The sequence below is a fragment of the Carassius auratus genome, unplaced genomic scaffold (assembly GCF_003368295.1).
Source record: "Carassius auratus strain Wakin unplaced genomic scaffold, ASM336829v1 scaf_tig00005214, whole genome shotgun sequence".
NCBI lineage: Eukaryota > Metazoa > Chordata > Actinopteri > Cypriniformes > Cyprinidae > Carassius > Carassius auratus.
The window spans coordinates 1013147-1031128 of record NW_020523638.1 but is presented as its reverse complement, the minus strand read 5'-3'; the positions used below and the strand labels follow the sequence as shown (position 1 = coordinate 1031128).

Here is a 17982-nt window from a genome sequence, read left to right as displayed (position 1 = left end):
TGCCGATACCGATGCAGTTTTCTTTTTGAATCACCGTAGAATTTCTATACTTCTTTCTATACTTCTGTGTTTATCATCAGTCTTTTGTGTGTAAAACACAATCTACCACATATGAACAACTTTATTTTAATGAAAAATAACAAATGAAAAAATATATAATCATAATCCATGACAAAAAAATACTATTATGAACTAGGTTAGTGGATAATTCAGCAGCAAAAGATACTCTAGATTCTAGAAAAATCACAGGTGCACAATAATTTTATAAAATCTAGTGCAATATTTGATTTACTAATAAAAGTGAATAAGTCTAAAAGCTGGTAAAATGTTACACATTGTTCTTTGAATTGTTGTAAAATACATTGATGAAAAAAAACATGTAAAAGACTATGCTGCTATTTTTCTTTTAATTTCGCACTTCTGACCAGTGTTATTTTAGAATTATACTCTTATATTTTTAATTATTAGTTTGAATGAGCTTGTTTTTTTTTTCAGTTTTCATTTTTGTTATGTGCTTTTGACATTTTTATTAATTTTTCAGAACAAGTTTTTTATCATTTTCAGTTAGTCATTTTAGTGCTATAGGGTAAAATGTTTAATAATCATAAGGTTTACTCTAATTATTATTATCATCATCTAGGTTTTTTTTTTTCATTTATTTTAGCTTTATTTAAATTAACAAACAAATCTTCAGTTATCTAATAGTTTTGTTTACAATAACCCAGTTACTAACATTCACACTATTGTTTACAGTGCCAGTAAATCTTATAACAAACAAAAAGTAAACATGAATGAGAAGAATGTGTGTTTTGGAGTGATGGACGTAAAGCATTGGGGGATGAGATGAGAAGGATTGCACAGGTGGAGACAATAGAGAAGTACAAAAGCTCTCTCAATGGGTTTGGTCAATGCACAGACACGTGAGGACAGAAACATCAATTCAAAAGTACTGCTCAGTCATCATTCACATTCAGTGCCCAGCCTCGAAACTGCAGTCTGCTCACTTCAGAGCTGCAGAGAGCTGTGCTACAGCAGCAATAAAGGAGCAACTGGTAGAACCTGGGCATTTTTTAAAGTAACTTATGATAAGTCAGACATTTACTAATTTCTGAGTCTGGCCATTTGTGTCTGGACAGTGTTGACGCCTTAATCTGTAACTTTTCACATTATTCTGCATAACTGAATCCAAAACATTCCAGTCCGTCCCGGGGCAAAAAACCCCAACTTGCATGCAATGAAATCCATTGCATACCCTAAAAATTTCAAAAACAACCATGTACTGTACATGCACTTATGAATCCCAGTCTATTTAAAGGCTACTATCAAGCAGAAGTATGCATCTTAAAACTAAATGAGCTGCCCTGCCTAGACAACATTTTTGAGCATCATAAGCACACAAACTCAAGTGTTTCCAGTTACTTAATCTCTTAATGATGTAAATTACACTAATGTATTCTGGTCTCTCATCTGTTCAAATCTGATTTCATTCCAATTTAAAAAGTTTTATTTGGAGTAGTGCTCTTTCTAGTGCTCTTTGGTCATTTTTCATCCAGAAACATTATCGGGGTTTTTTGGATTTTTTAAGCAGAATGGTATGAAACCTAGTAAAGGTTTTGCCGTGTGCTAAGAGAAAACAAAGAGCTTGGTTCAAAAAAGGTTAAATGGTCCCGAAAGAAAAACTTTTGGTACAGCACCCTTACGAGATCTTACTGAAAGCTTGTTTTCAGAGATATCAACCTCAAATTTGGAACACAACTTGTTTAGGTTTATGACTCAGATTTTCTCGCAGTTTTAGAATAAAACATATTTTGGAAAATATATTTCATATAAAACGTCACATTTACATTTATTCATTTAATTAGCAGACACTTTTATCCAAAGCAACTTACAAATGAAGACAATGAAACATTAAAATAGTGTTTTTGTTAATCTTTCATAATTTAACTTCTATTATTTATTTATTTTTCACTTTAGCTTCAGCAATAATTAGCCAAGTAAAGTAAAATAAAAAGGCTGTGCTCGAAAGCATTCAAGGCTTATGACAGTTTAAGCTGGAAATTTCCATTTAAGGTCTATGCTCAAAAAGTGGTTAACAGGCAATAAAATATAACATTAAAATATAAAATAAAATATATAAAAATAAAATACATAAGTCAAATAAATCTGTCATTTTTGACTGCCATGTGAAGAGCACCAAAGAGTTAAATTCCACCTAGTTTGTTCTCTTTGGTCTTTGTGGCAGTATGATAAATACAATGTCTGAACCTTTTTTAATTTTACTTTTTGTCTAGTTAACTTTCCTTAATCTACAGTGGTTTGGTTCCTTTCGTCTTGCTTAAAATGTGCTTTGAAAACAGTAAACAGTAGTATCACACTGAAAGTGTGTGATGTTGGAATAGACGCTCCTCTGAATTGAGCTGCAGGGTTACAGCAGATGACACTTTAGATCATTTCCATCACTTAAACACGCTGAAACAGTCATTTGTTCTCTCATTTCTGCGTGGGGCAGTCACCCGGAGTCAGGCTTTTCAGTGAAGACTTGGATCCAGTGCATGAGTAAGAGTGAAAGACTAAAGGATGCTGAACTGATGCCATGCTTCTTACGCGATGATGATATTGATATCACCTCTGAACAAATACAGCCCAGTAACACTGCATATTTGGTTATAATATTAAGGAAAATAAGCACTTACCTGGTAAAACGTTGGCGCGCGCGGTTAGGAGTAATCACAACAGTGCGTGTGGCACCTGTGCGGGTGACGTCAAAAACACGCACGCGTCCTGTGTGAGCGCGGAGAGAGTTGCTCTGTCCGCTTTCTAAAGCAAACCTGACTCAGACACTTTCAGTGCGTCAGTTTTTAGGCTGCGCGCTCCATGTGACCAAATTCCCACACCGCCCAGTTTTTTGTTTTTTTTCGACCTTACCCCGAGAATGTTTTTGCTGTATGATGATGCTCTCCACTCACACGCCACGTGTTGCTGTCAAAATAAAGGCGAGGGGTGCGCGAGGGGGGGGGGACGCGGGGCGTGTCCGAGTAGGTGGGATGAAATAGAAATATGATTTTAAAAGCGAATATTTATAACACTCTGTGCCAGTGCGCCACCTGCTGGAGGTGACGAGAAAGCCTTATTTATTGAAGTTTAAATATAAGACTCTAAATTCGCATTAAAATAAAATAATCATGTTCTCAAGACTGGTTATTTAATTAGTTTCATAAAAATAGATGCGTTGACTAATGAGAGACAGCAGCAGAAGTCTTTACTGAAGCAGGTGCTGCAAGACAATTACTCTTCAGACTGGACTATGAAGAAAATAAATAATTGATTCGAAGAGTGAAAGTAACAAGCACACTGATGTTTTTCATTATTTATTTGATCAATATCAAAATCTGTGAGTACCAATATATTGTGTCAATAAAAATATATTATCTTTTTTTCCATTATTTGATAACTGTCTGATAACGATTCAATGATCTGTACATCAAGATGCAGTCAGCTACTTCAGTTCCCAGAAAATTAAAAACAAAGACAAAGTGAGTTAATGATGGCATCTTCCACAACCAGTTTTAAAGCCAACATAAACCATCAGTAAACTCTGGCTCCTGTCTTAAAACCTGTGCACATGTTCTTTGACATAAAAAACACACACTGACTTCATTTTAAAGTGTCATTTGCATCCTGCATAATCATAAGAGCTCATGACTTATGTATATATGTTTAGTTCTTGTTGTAAGCACTATATATATATATATAGATACATATGCTTAAGTTAAGATATACTGTATTCTCTGAAATCTTACGTTATACAATTTTGTCCCTTAAAGTAAATGACTCTTGTTTAGTAATGTTTACTTGAAGACAAGACAAAATACTGCTTAAGGTTTTGTGTGTGTGTGTGAGTGAAACATACAAACATGCAAATCATGATGTTCTTCTGATCCTGAAGACTGAGCCTGCATTAACATTTTCAGCTGAATATGGTTTTAAGTCATTTATATATATCTCATATCATATACTGTTGTTGTTTTTTCACTAAACAGAAGACTTTTACTTGTATAAAAGAGTTTGAAACTGGCAACACGTTCCCTTTCCTAAAGTTTAAGAGAATGGCATGCTTGGTTTGTTACAAAAACACTTTAAGACAACTGCATTAGCGCTTACAGACACTTGATAATGATTGTGAAAACTGCGGTTGTGTTTCTATTATGATGTGGCAATCAGCTAAGCCAGTGCAAAAAGGGTAATAATAACTGAGATGAGAATGAAAAAATAAAATAAAGTAGTTTATCTAGGTGTCCCATCCAGATCCTCAGGATATGTAGTGTTCAAGGGCAATGTTGCTACAAATCTGAAACCAAAATGGAGGTAAACTTTACAAAGAAGTTAAAATGAAGTCATCTTCGATAACGTGAATAGAATTGTGGACAACTGTAAATAAATGTAAGGATCTTCAAAGCGTAATGCAGTGTGGCTTCATCACGTGAGTGGTCAAACCCAGCGGTGTCCAGCGTCTGTGAGGAGAGCAGTGCACATGCTTTGTCAAGGAAGTTGTTGTGTGTGAAGGGGGCAGTGGTTTTGTGTTTCGTGTACAGAGGCAGTGCAGACAGACAGTACTTGGCATTGATTAGTGGTTGAGTCTGTAGTGTCCGTGAGGATTGGTGGAAGCTCTTAAACTGGTGCCACATAGTTTCCAGGGAATGTTCCAAAAGCTTGGGTCCTCTCAGACATACCTGACAGGAAAAGAAAAATGCCATGTCATTTAAGCAAGAAAACCTCTGGTACAAAACAGCTACCAACCATTTTGCTAGCACATTATGGTAAATTAAACTGTTGTAATATCAGACTTGGCCAATAGAAGGCAGCACAGTTCTGGCACTGACACTGCTCTTAAAATCTTTAAAAAGATGCATTCAGTACAACTACACTAAAAATAACACAAAAAGTTTGATGCTTGAAGTCAATTTAGGCATTGCAATAATATTATCAAATATAAAATGAAATCAATAGGGTACCAATATATAATGCATTGTTATGGTTGATCGCATTACATCTCGTTCAAGTCAGAAGTTCTTGGCCGGAATAAACTGAAAAGTGAAGCAAGCTTACCTACAAACCAGCCGTCATCACACTTCTCCATGACCTGAACGAGGTCTCCCTCTCTCAGCTCCAGCTCGTCTCTGTTCTGGGGTTTATAGTTGTAAACTGCTTTATAGCTGAATGCAAAGAGAGAAAAATAAAAATAAAGAATAATGACAAAGGGTGAAGAGTGAAATCAGTAGCTGGATTATCCCAGGATAGTTTCTACATTCTTAAAGGGACAGTTCACACAATAGTACATTTTGTCATATTTTACTCTCCGTGTCATTCTTAACCTCATGACTTGCAGATTCACAGCAAGATGGCAAGTAAACAGAGAGGTTTAAATTTTATTTTTACTAAAATATCCCTTTAAACAGTCATAAAACTAATAAATGATATTTCTGTCTGTTTGAATTCGGTCAGTATTAATGATCGATGTTGTGTACTCACGGTTGTGGTGAATAACCCATGTTCACAGGAGACCGTGATGTGGAAGGAAACTTTACATCTGCATTGGGCTTCGGTGATTGTGATCTGGTCCGATCCTAAACATAATTGTTAAAGTTAGATTTTTTTCCCACAAAAAAAATATGCAACAAGTCTCAAGTATTCACACTCATTCATGTCCACATTTTTTTTCCCCACATATTTATAATGTTACTTGTGTTCAGCTAATATTGACTTTACTTTGAAAATGCATGAAATCTACAAATAAACATTTGTGACAATATTATATATATATATATATATATATATATATATATATATATATATATATATATATATATATATATATATATATATATAAACTTACCAACCACAACTTTTTTTAAAAAAAAAACCTAATGCACAAAAACTCAAATTTAAAGCTGCAGTAGGTAACTTTTGTAAAAAAATATATTTTTTACATATTTGTTAAACATGTCATTATGTCCTGACAGTAGAATATGAAACAGATAATCTGTGAAAAAATCAAGCTCCTCTGGCTCCTCCCAGTGGTCCTATTGCCATTTGCAGAAAGTCATGCGCTCCCATTAAGAAACAACCAATCAGAGCTGCGGTCTGTAACTTTGTTTGTGTTCAACATGTAGAAAAATGTATATAATAAGCGAGTACACCATGAATCCATTTTCCAAACCGTGTTTTTGGCTTGTCCTGAATCACTAGGGTGCACCTATAATAAGTGTTTATATTCGGACTATTTTAGATTGCTTCGGACGTACCGCGGCGGAGTAACCCAGTACCTTTGTGATTCTTCATAGACATAAACAGAGAGAAGTAGTTCCGGCTACGATGTTCTTCCACAAGAAGCAAGCAGTTCTGTTTATTAACCGCTAGAGCGTCAAAAGTTCCCTACCGCAGCTTTAATAAAACACTTATTTACCACAAAATATTTAGTAAAAACCTGAGGCCATCCATGAATAGATGGTGTTGTTACACAAACCTGGGTGATGTACGGAGGGTGCGAGCTGGTGTTGGCTGGCAGTCCCGGACCCTGTGAAGATGTCAGCACATGATTGGAGGGTGACACGGGTGGTCTGGTGTCCTTTTCCTGTGGACGGTGTGCGTGCAGAGATCCGGTCTGGTTGCTCATGAGTGAAGTGAGGCCAGGAGAGAACTGGAAGTGCTTTGAAGGCTGTTGTGTTGAGGTGGGCTGTGCGTGTGTCAGAGGGGAGCGTGATTGGCTGTAGTGTTTGTGAGGAGAAAGCTGGGGTTCGGGGGAGCGTGACGAGGGAGACAGAGGGGAGTGCTGTGGTCGGCTGGGACTGGGAGGTTCTGGGGTAAGAGTGGGAGAAGATGGAAAGTCATCACTGCTTTTAGTGCGGGGCATTTTGTTGACCTGGACGTAGTTGATGGGGAAGATTCCACTGCGGGTGGTGCCGGCGATACGACCTTCCAGCCACTGATCATCAACACGTCTAGTGATGGAGATCACCTCGCCCTGAGACAGACATCAGAGAGAAGAAAGCTGCTGAAGCTGCTGGGTGTCAGATAGCACTGGTCTCTGAGATACTTTAACATTCTGTGGTCAAATATTTGTGTATATTGATGTTAACAAGTATCATTTATGGAAATTGACTATAATTGTTCCAGGCAGCCATTATCCTACATATCAGTGTTGGTTAGGACGGAGTCGATCCCAAAAAGAGTTGATTTACACGAGATGATTAAGACTCATTACCCAATTACTCTAGACTCAAAACAGTGGTCCCCCCCCCCCCCAAAAAAAAAAGAAAATTATAATAATTGACTCCAAGACCACCATACGGTCTACAGAAATATTCGAAAGCTCCATGACTTTCAGTTGTTCAAGGTTTACGGAACAATAGTTCACAGTAAGGATAAAAAAAAAAAAAAGGAATATAATTTATATATTAAGGTTGTATTTATGTACATGACTTTTCTATTTCTAGATAGAGTTTTAAAATAAGGATAATTTATATCCAAGTTTTTTTTTTTACCCCAATACTGTAGGAATCCTTGCCTTTCTAAATAAAAATAAATGTCGTTTATGGGATGAATTACAATAAGAAATCTTGATTTTTAGATGTTGTCAATTTTGTTTAAATTGACTTTTGTTGACTTCCTGATTGAGTACCAATGCCTTAAAGGGAAAGTTTCCCAACAATTGAAGTATTCTTCAAAATATCTTCTCTTGAATAGAAGTACAATCATACAGGTTTGGAATGAAAGGAGTTATGACAGGATGTATTATGACAGTAATTTTGGAAAAACCTTCTCTTCAACATCTAGCAATGTTCGTTTTGATTTATTCCAGGGACTCATTTTGACTAAAAGTTTCATTCAGTTTCATTCACTTCTTAATTTCATGACTCTTTTGTTAGGTTACATCATTCCACCAGCAGGGGGAAACCAATGAGTATTTTCAAGTATTATGAGTAATGATGAGAACAATACAGATAATTTACAAAGCAGATTTCTTTACGATCATCAAGGCACAAAAAGTGTAAAAGAACTACAAATAAACAGACTCGGCTGAATAAGCAGGCTATGTTCATAATGTTTTATTTCTTTGTGACAAATTTTCAATCCTAATAAGTTCATTATGATTAATGTATCATTTATTATAGTAAAACATAGTTGCTTTTGGATTTAAATATTAAAGCATGCAAACAAACGGCCCGCTTTTATCTAGTTCATGTTTAATCTAAATTAAATAAATTGTTAAATTTGAGTGCTAGATAAAGAAATGTGACTGCTCATGCAAGCATACACATCACTATGATCAGATGCTTTCTTAACTGCTGCTTTCTCACGGCATTATTTTGTTACTGAGTGGGAAGTGTGCAGCACACACCGCTCTCCTCAAAGTGGTTGCGGTCCGGATGTTCACAAACAGTAAACCACTGCAAAGGCATTTTTTAATTTCTTTTTACCGCTAAATTAACAAAAAAGGACTTTGGCATGAGTATATCAAGGCCTTTACTTAACTGATCAATGCAATTTGTAAAACCACGAACAAGCACACAATTAAAACAAATGAAAGAGGTCACAAATATTTTCGACTAATTAGTTGTAGTGTATGGTGCAGATGTGCAGTGTTTCTGGCACCTTTCTGAAGGACAGCTCCACGGGCAGATCAGCGTTGAAGTTGAACAGGGCCACGGCCTCTCCGTACTCCAGCACCTGGACGGTGGGAGACTTTATTGGCGTAGGCTTCTCTGTTGGAGGAATAATCTGGAAAGAAAACATAGAAATGTGTGTAAGTGAAAAGATGGGGTGAAGGGTTTCATTTGCATACACATGGACATACCTCCACATAGCTGGTGGGAAAGATCCCCACTCTCCCATGATGCTCTCCTTCATACCAGTTGGCGTCCACCTGCCGGTGTATGTACACTACATCACCTTTTTGTAAGGTCAGCTCCCTATGGATGAGAGGTCAAGAATAATAATAATGGCTATGTCTTCAAACATTATTAAATGAACTATAATAAATAAATCAGGGAACCATTTATTATTTTGTTTTCATTTATTTTAATCACAGTGGCATTTGCAATGCTTTCATCTTGGATCAGACTTTCCCATATCCTTCATAGACGGATGCCAATTCGGCAAATAATTAGGAAAAATGAAATGTGTGCGGCGGGGTCTTTGGTTTCTACTTACTTTGGCAACTGTGCTTGGAAGTTAAATTTCACTCGCGCTGCTTTCATCTGTGTAGACAAACATGCTTTCTTTTTCAAAGTCTGTGTAAAATACGTACTTTGCATTCAAACACAGCTGAGAAAAAAAAGATCAAACACTGTACCTTTCTCTCTTCTTTCTTAGGAGGGAAATCCATGTCTGATGATGTTATGGGATCTGTAGTGGAAAAAAAAAGATCAGATATGAGATAGTGGCTCATAATATAACAAAAATCTGAATTGTATCCATTGTCCATGTTTGCTTGCAATTATTGGGTGTTTCCTCAACTTCAAGCACGTTTATGCCCTATAGGTCAGTGGTTCTCAACTCTCTGCAGCAGCATGTCTTTCTTATTTAACACACCTGATTCAGATAACAAGCTCTTTAGAAGAGAGCTCTGTGCATCAATTGTGTTCCAGTTGACATGCTCCCTACACAGTGTCCATTGCTCCCTACTCACTGAAGTTTACTTAACTTTGGAACATTAATTCACGGATTTGCACTGCACCACGGTCTGCAGCGTCGTCACACACAGATGAAACTTACTAGTGAAGTGTGACCTAACATAACAAATAATGTTGAAATCTTACTAACCACAAACTTTTGAATGTATATTAGTAAAATAATTTAGATATTTAATCAAATTTAACTTCTTTTTTATTCTTTGGCTCAAGACAGTTGGACTCCAGCTCTGCACATGTTATTGTGTTTACAGTGGCAGAGTCTTACTCAATTAATCTCCAGGAAAAACTACTGGATCAATCTAATCTGCAATCACGACCTCCATCCTGCTGCTTGTTCCACGCTTCAAGTCTTGCTGAACAGTGACTTAGTTCATTTGTTTTTCTAATTTCACAGAAATGTGTTTACTTCGTATTAACCGTGCAAAATGTGAAGCAGCCTTGGGAAATGAGAAGAAAGAGAAGAAATAGGAAGGTGGCTATATCTTACCATCAGAATGCACGAAGCCCGCTGTTGTGCCCTGCTTTACAGAGCAGGGGATTATGGGATAGCTGGAAAAGAAAAACAAAAATAATCATGTGACAAATCTATGCTAAATACTGCAGAAGCAAAGCACTGTAAAAAAAACAGTAAAGGGTGAAGCTGAAATTATATGATATGTTTACACGACAATGATTGTACAAAAAAAGAGGAAAGAGGAAAGTTTTTCTTTTGTGTTTCTGAAAAGTTTGATATTGTAATATTCATGCCAGGCCAGTAGATGGGGATGTCACTTTGTGAAGAAACACTTTGCACTTGCACGCTTACTGTCCCTATAGACTGAACACATAATACACATGCACATAACTGTTTTCACAAATACATTTTTTTGTAGTAAACACAGATCCAACACAGCACTTTAAAACTTGTTTTCAAAAGTTAGCATTTTCAGGCCCCCAAAATGACGTTGTCATTTAAATGGACAGCCAAAACACATACAAGGTTTTATTATTAGGCCCTAATATATTAACATGATTCCTCAAAATGACTGTTATTAGTTTCCAATTATAATTTTTTAGAATTTTTATGAATTCTCAGGTTTTTCTTCCAAATAAAACTCCCCAAAAAAGCTCATGTGTCTACAGAGTTTCAGAGGAGATCTCAACAATGTCACAAATTTACTAAAACACCAAAATATGCAATTAAAAGGAACTCAAACACTCGTCATTATCTTCCAAGCCCAAATGATTTAAGCTATTCACATTAATTTAACAGCTCTACATTTAACTAATACATAAATCAATAAATACTGTGAAGGATTTCCTCGTTTATACGCACATGAAGAACAGAGAGCTCAGAAAAAATAACATCATAAAAATAAAGACTCAAGGAAGACACAACAGACGGTCTGTCTCAGCCATGAGGATCAAAATGGGGATATTTATGAATGTGACAGACCAGAGATCTTTAAAACGTAATACTGTTCAAGATAATACTGCATACATAAAAATATCTTAATAAAAAATATCTGATATAATGGCTAACATACCGATTCTTGAACTCAAGGAACAGTTACCATGTGAACAGGTTTTCAGCCCCGGGGTTATTAATCGTTCCAGAAAGAGAGAAGCTATAAAACTGTCCTCACTCTGTATCCTTTTTTGTAGCAGCAGGGGCATTTATGGCATTTCGTGGGTGGGGAGGTAATCAGCGGGGGGCTGAAGGGGGCAGAAACCATCAACATGCCACAGAAAAACAGAGCGAGAACTCAAGAATGTGTCAGATCCAGTGAGATACGGGCCCCTGGCGAGCAAATACTGAAGTTAAAGGTGTCAGAACGGGCATGAACATCTGAAGTACAGGCCTGGGAGGACCAAACGTTGCCTTTTATAGCTCTGCTGTGTCAAAAACACATAAAGAGAGGGATAACTGCTTGAGGAGCAGTGATGCAGGCAGAAAAACTGTGGACATGCACACACATCTAAACTGTGTCGAATACAGTCTGAACTGAACCAATGCTGTAACTCTTTAGTAACACGATGAACAAGGTCAAGCTTGTGAGTAAAGAACGAGAAAATCACATGTACAGGCACACAAAGAGCTCAGCATGGGGTCGAGTATGTGGGCCACTGGCCAAAGAGTCAACAATTAACCAATCAGACGAGGAGACAGGCCAGGCATGTCATATGACCTCAATAAGACAGAGAAACACCAGAGAATCTACTCCCGCATGTGTCACATTTCATCATCATTACTGATTCATTATCAGATACTACTTCTGCAAAACAATCCAAAGAAACTACTCTGCCCACCTGTTTCATGTATCCAAACTTCAATCCAAATGATACAGCAATTTATAACTACAAAACATTTATAAAAGTGTAAAAAAAATAAAAAAATAAGACTAACTCTAATCTAAAAGTGAATTTTTATTTAAAAAAAATAAATAAATAAAACTTTTTTTTTAGGTATTGTCATATTTGGCTAGTTTAGGGACACATCTGTTTCCGAGGTATAGTTAAGTAAACCTACTAAAAAGCTTACCTGTTTTCTTGTCTGTTCACTTCTGTTCTTGTGGTTGCTGTGTTGACTTTAGATCCCTGTAAATAGAAATCACAGTTTCATTCAGCTGCAAAACAGATGAACTCTCTGAAGACACAGTTAAACGAGTGTTTGGGAGCAGCTCGGAGGTAATCTCAAGAGGCGGTGACCATTCCTGCTCTGAGAGCCGCACTGAACACTCCCCTGGGTCCTACACTCCTTATTTTGGGTACATTGTAAAAGTGAATGAGCTAGAAGTGATGATGTAATCAGTTAAGATTTCCACAGTTTATTTCACAAGCACAGGGAGTGCCATAAAACCTTACACAATTAGAGTCACAGTATTCACTGACCCCAAAGCTAATTTTAGATTAAAGGAATAATTAGATTTTCAGCGAACAGCAATTTGAATATGAGTCTGTTTTTGCTTATTTGGCTTTATTTATTTGGCTAATTTTGGAGCTGAGACTGATTTAAGGCACTTTTTCACTTTTATTGTATTGAATAGAGTAGCAAGAACATTCTGCTAAACTTCTGCTTTTGTTTAAAAAAAAATTCAAATAAGATTTTTCTTAATGTATAATCTCATATGCTCACCATGGCAGCATTTATTTAATCAATGTAAAGTAAAAACAACATTGTTATAGTATATATTATTAATTTTTTTAAAATACAAAAAATATTATTACAATATATGTATATATATATATATATATATATATATATATATATATATATATATATATATATATATATATATATATATATATATATATATATATATATATATATATATATATATATATATATATATCAGTGATGGCAAAACTGAGATTTGGAATTAATTCCAAGCTGAGAAAGGAATTAATACTTTTATCAGTCAAAAGTGAAAGTAAAGACATCATATTACAAAATATTTCTATTTCAAATAAATTCTGTTTTTTGAAATTGTAATTAATCAAAGAATGAATAAAGAAATAAATAAGATTCAAATTGATTAAATACAATTTATAATCATATTTAGAAATAATTCTTGAGCATCAGCATATTACAGTGATTTCTGAAGGATCATGTGACACTGAAGACAATTCAGCTTTGCAACACAGAAATAAATTATAGTTTAAAATATATTCAAATAGAAAACTTGAATTTTGTAATAATATTTCATAATATTGCTGTTTTTATTCTATTTTGATCAAATTAATGCCTTGGAATTTGGAAAGAATGAAGGGCAAATTGCTCATATTTGGGTGAACTGCCCCTTTAAGAATCACAAAAAGAGAGACATGGCTAGAAATGGATCAAATAAACAGAGCCGGGATATAAAGAGCAGACACTGCACAGATTGGCGTGACTCAAACGAAAGCTCAGCAGTGGGCGGCTGCAGACTTTGGCTGTTCGGTCTGACAGGAAGTGACAGAGAGGATAAGCATGCACAGCTGTCAGATCAGGCCCAACATCCAGCAACCTGAAGATAACAGCAGTGGCCACAAACACACAAAAACTATTTGACTTTTTTTTTGCCACAACAAGTGGGAGCTTAAGACTAATACCTTGTCTGAAGGGTGTGGGAATTTTTAAGAAATCAGTTCATTTATAAGCGATGACTAAAGTCTAGCTAGAAGTCCAAAAGATTTAAAAGCCATTAAGAGCTTTAGATTGATCCAGTTACAGTATGCCAAATACAACTTCACAAATGATCTCCCAGTCTTATCTAAATGCCGTGTCTCTGTTTTCATGACCCTCACTCTCTAATGCTTTGAAGTAGATATTTGTTTAATATTTGTTGGGCAAAATTCAGAATTGAAGTATTAGGAGTGTGTGTGTGTTTGAAATGAACCGGCCAAAAATCACAATGAGTTGAACTGGAATGACAGGAAGACTTTCAAACCAGTTCTGCTACAATACAATACCATTCTTATTTAAATAATTAATCTAAAATATATTAATTATATTTTCATTTATTTGAAATACATTAAAATTGTTATTAATATTACTGTTTTTATTTTATGTTTATCAAATAAAAGCAGCATTGGTGAACATAAAACTTTCAAAAGCATTAAACTCTATCCCCAAACTTCTGAATGGTAGTTTATGTACTGAACTGGAGATAGCAGATCATAGATGATTAGAGACTGGTTTCAGGGAGGTGGCTGAGGTTTAATGAGTCTAGATGAAGAGTGTGATGTGTAGATGGACGGGTCAGTACCTCACCCCTGCCTCGCCGCTGCTTCTGGGACAGTCTCCTCTCCAGACCACGAATGTCTGAGTCCAGCTCGGCCTCAAACCGGTTCAGCTCTGACACCAGCGTCGCCTGAACAACAGCATTAAAATATCTTCAGACTGAAGGCTTTTAATCAGAAAATGATTGTACACTGTAACAAATGTAAAAGTAGGCTATTGCAATTATTTCTAAAAGAATCCAGAATCCAGAAGCAGATTGTCAGAAAGTGAGACTGCTGATGGATGTCTGATGTGGAGGTTCGACGGACTCTCACCTCTATGGACGGAGACTGGGACTGAGGTTTCACTGGGCTGAGATATGAAGCCATCTGTGACTCAGACCTCAGAGGCTGAAAAACAACAACAGTACAATATTATCAGGCCACATTCAAAACCATACTGTAATTCAGCTAGCTGCCAAGGTTACATTTCTCATTTTCATTTAGTTTAACTTGATGAACTAAAATAAGCTGAAACTGAAATAGAAAATTACAAAAAAAAAAAAAAAAAACTATTAAAATGACAAAAACTCGACAATATTAACTAAAATGAAAACGAAAATGGAATATAACAAAATACAATTCTAAATATTAATACTAACTGTAATCTCACTGAGCATGTTTAAATGCATACAGATACACTGACACGTACCAAAACGCATTTTATTGAAATAACCCGATTTATTGGTTTACATGTAAATGAATAACCTGACAATGCATGTAAACTGTGTTCACTGTACTGCATCAAAAATCAGGTTGTTTCCTGCTGGTTATGTGAGAACATAAGCATCCATGTCTTCTCCTTGTAGAATTGCATTTGTTATGTGAGTTGTGATGTTAAGTAAAGCGTTAAAAACCCCAGAGTCTTTCAAATGGTCTTGCACAGACTCAGGCTTCTCTCATATTTGCTTGAGTTGCATGAGATGAAAACACTTTTTATATTTTTTTATTTTTTATTTTTTTAACAATATACAGTATTCTCCTCGCCTACCTCTGTGGATGGATGTGCTTAAAGCTTTCCTGTCACATATTACACATGTGCACTTCAATAATCGGACATCTCGCAGATTAAGGTGTTTCAGGCGAAAACAGGGTAATGGGAAGAATTCTAGCTGATCGGTTTTTGCATAAGATGATCATGACTTTAGGCAAATAAAGGAAAACAAGGTGTAACATGCAAACATGGCCATACTCGTCGTCTTATTAAGTATAATCAGTTGCATGTAAATGCAAAATTATTTTTAAGAACTACAAGTACAAGTTACAGGTTTGAACTGAACACCATTTCATAACCAACTTAAGACCCAGTGTAAGTATAAACCTGATGTGTTCCGCCTCATTTAATTGTTACACAATTTGTGATTTTACAAGCGCTCCAGACAGGTAGGATCATGTGGAAATCAGCTAAAAACAGAGTGAAAGTAGAAACAGCGACTGTCACAGTTTTTAAGGTTCTAATTTTAATATTTTTTTATTTTATTTTGCCAGTCCAAAGCATAGTTGTGTCTGTTGAAAGCCTTTTAGTTACTGTCTGTTGACATTCCACATTTCCACTATCCCTTTAAATCTTTGAGACTAAAACACCTCTATCTTAAAAGGATCTGATCTACACATCTGAACCATCAACACGGCATCATTATACAAGAACAAACTGAAAGCCTTTTCATGGCCAGTTATTCAGTGCAATCTGAATTAATTTGACATTATATACACAGACAGATAGATATATGTATATATTTATATATATTTAAAATGAAATTTTAGATGGTATATTGATAGTAAATCGAAGGCAGAAGTGCAGTTTAAAGTAGAAATTGAAATTCTAAGAAATTCATATACTCTAAATTACACAGTTTGTTGGAAAAACCTTGTTTTTGGACAGACAGACGGATGAAAGGACATCAGGGGAAAGTAGTGTCAAGTCAAGCCAGTGGCAGTAAATGGTATGCACACACAAGCTTTTCTCGTAAAATTTCTCATTAATTATCATATAGAAAAATAACATTACAGAAAATAAGCAGCAGCTGGCAAAGAATGTACACCTTAGAACATATCATATGTACCTTTAAGGTACTATGAACCTTTTAGGAGTAAATAAGATACAAAGATGTCCCTTTAAGGGAACGGCTAAGATGACAAGCTGTTGTACACAGCTGTTGAAGATGCAATTTCTGCACATTTATTCTGCGTGAAGTAATGTGATTGTGACTGAAGTCTAAAGATATTTCAAATGTATTTATGTATTTTTACTTAGTCACACACCATTTAACCTCGTGATATATCATCCTCACATAAAAAAGAGTTATATGTTGCACATTTGAAGTAGGTTCAATGTTAATTTCAATATTTATTTTTTATGTTTATACATTTTAACTAATTTACTAAAATATGAGTATATCAAGGGGTCACCTTAACACTGTGATAAAACTGTATGTGTTTTATTAAAGAATTCTATTTGATGTATTTAAATAAAGACATTATTAAGTATGAAACATCCATGAGCTCTCACTGATATGCCTTTATACAGTAGGCTTTAATGCCTACAGGAAGCTGTCACCATCTCCTCCCTCAGATTCTGGCCAGAAGGACCACTCTTCCCAACACTTTCTAAATCACTCCGTCTTTGGGGGCATGCTGAACCCTGACCTACGAATGAGGTAACTGTTATTGAGGTACTGTACTGATCTCCCATCACATCTAGAGCTCAGTCTATCCCATGAACAAAATGCCAATAGACAATAACAAAAAGGCTTTCAACAGACACAACAATACTTTAGAAAGAAAAAAACTAAGACGAAATTTCAACAACAAAAACTACATTCTGGGAATGTCAATTTACGGTTATTCACTGTAAATGATACAGTCTTTTTCACTTTTAAAAATGGTAATCTACCATAAAATGTATGACCAATACAGTTTTCACTTTATATAGTAATATAGTATATGATATAGTATAGTTAATAATTTAACAGGTTTTTACTATAGCATTTTTACAGCCTTTTACCGTTAAATTCACAGATTTTTTTTACCATTTTGCATGTTTTACATATATTTCTAAACAAACTGAATGGAGGGGTTGTCAAAAGCTCAGGTAATGGTTAATGACGGCTGTCTCTTACCTGACTACGATCCTCTACTGCTGCCCTCATTCCAGGCTCAAAGTCAAAAATACTCTTGGGTTCTGGGTGCTTTCCTGTGTCGCCCAGATCAGCCCTGTAACACACACACACACACAGAGAGAGGACACTTTACTACGCAATCATTACTGGTTCTTGCAGAAACAGATCTTAACCTGCCCAGTGCCTGTGTAACTCCTCTCTTTGCTCTCTCTCTCTCTCTCTCTCTCTCTCTCTCTGTCTCTCTCTCTCTCTCTCTCTCTCTCTCTCTCTCTCTCTCTCTCTCTCTCACCAGTCGGGCAGGGCTCCGTGAGGGGTGAGGGTGAAGGGGTCCTGCTGGACAGAATCTGGGGGAGGAGATGATGACAGCTTCCCTGTTGCCAGTGAGAAAAGACATATTAACGAGAGCTTATAGATGTTTCACACTATTATTC

General features: G+C 35.8%; 2 protein-coding genes across 5 annotated transcripts in view; both read right to left on the bottom strand.

Moving 5' to 3' along the window:
• Positions 1 to 2992, bottom strand: part of LOC113070718 (PDZ and LIM domain protein 2-like) — a 53414-nt gene extending 50422 nt beyond the window's left edge. The window contains exon 1 of the mRNA XM_026244126.1: positions 2694 to 2992. The gene's annotated coding sequence lies outside the window, so the exon portion shown is untranslated. The remainder of the gene's footprint in view (positions 1 to 2693) is intronic.
• Positions 2993 to 3352: 360 nt separating this feature from the next.
• Positions 3353 to 17982, bottom strand: part of LOC113070717 (vinexin-like) — a 41326-nt gene continuing 26696 nt past the window's right edge. For 3 of the 4 annotated variants that reach the window (XM_026244123.1, XM_026244124.1, XM_026244122.1), the window contains exons 8-21: positions 17841 to 17922; positions 17552 to 17645; positions 14709 to 14783; positions 14420 to 14524; positions 12214 to 12269; positions 10180 to 10241; positions 9353 to 9405; positions 9211 to 9257; positions 8855 to 8969; positions 8653 to 8778; positions 6524 to 7021; positions 5530 to 5624; positions 5107 to 5213; positions 3353 to 4730 (exon numbers count right to left, since the gene is read on the bottom strand). In XM_026244123.1, coding sequence (XP_026099908.1) covers positions 4669 to 4730; positions 5107 to 5213; positions 5530 to 5624; positions 6524 to 7021; positions 8653 to 8778; positions 8855 to 8969; positions 9211 to 9257; positions 9353 to 9405; positions 10180 to 10241; positions 12214 to 12269; positions 14420 to 14524; positions 14709 to 14783; positions 17552 to 17645; positions 17841 to 17922 — 1577 coding nt within the window. In that variant the 3' untranslated portion in view covers positions 3353 to 4668. The remainder of the gene's footprint in view (positions 4731 to 5106; positions 5214 to 5529; positions 5625 to 6523; positions 7022 to 8652; positions 8779 to 8854; positions 8970 to 9210; positions 9258 to 9352; positions 9406 to 10179; positions 10242 to 12213; positions 12270 to 14419; positions 14525 to 14708; positions 14784 to 17551; positions 17646 to 17840; positions 17923 to 17982) is intronic. The other variant, XM_026244125.1, reaches the window with a different exon arrangement.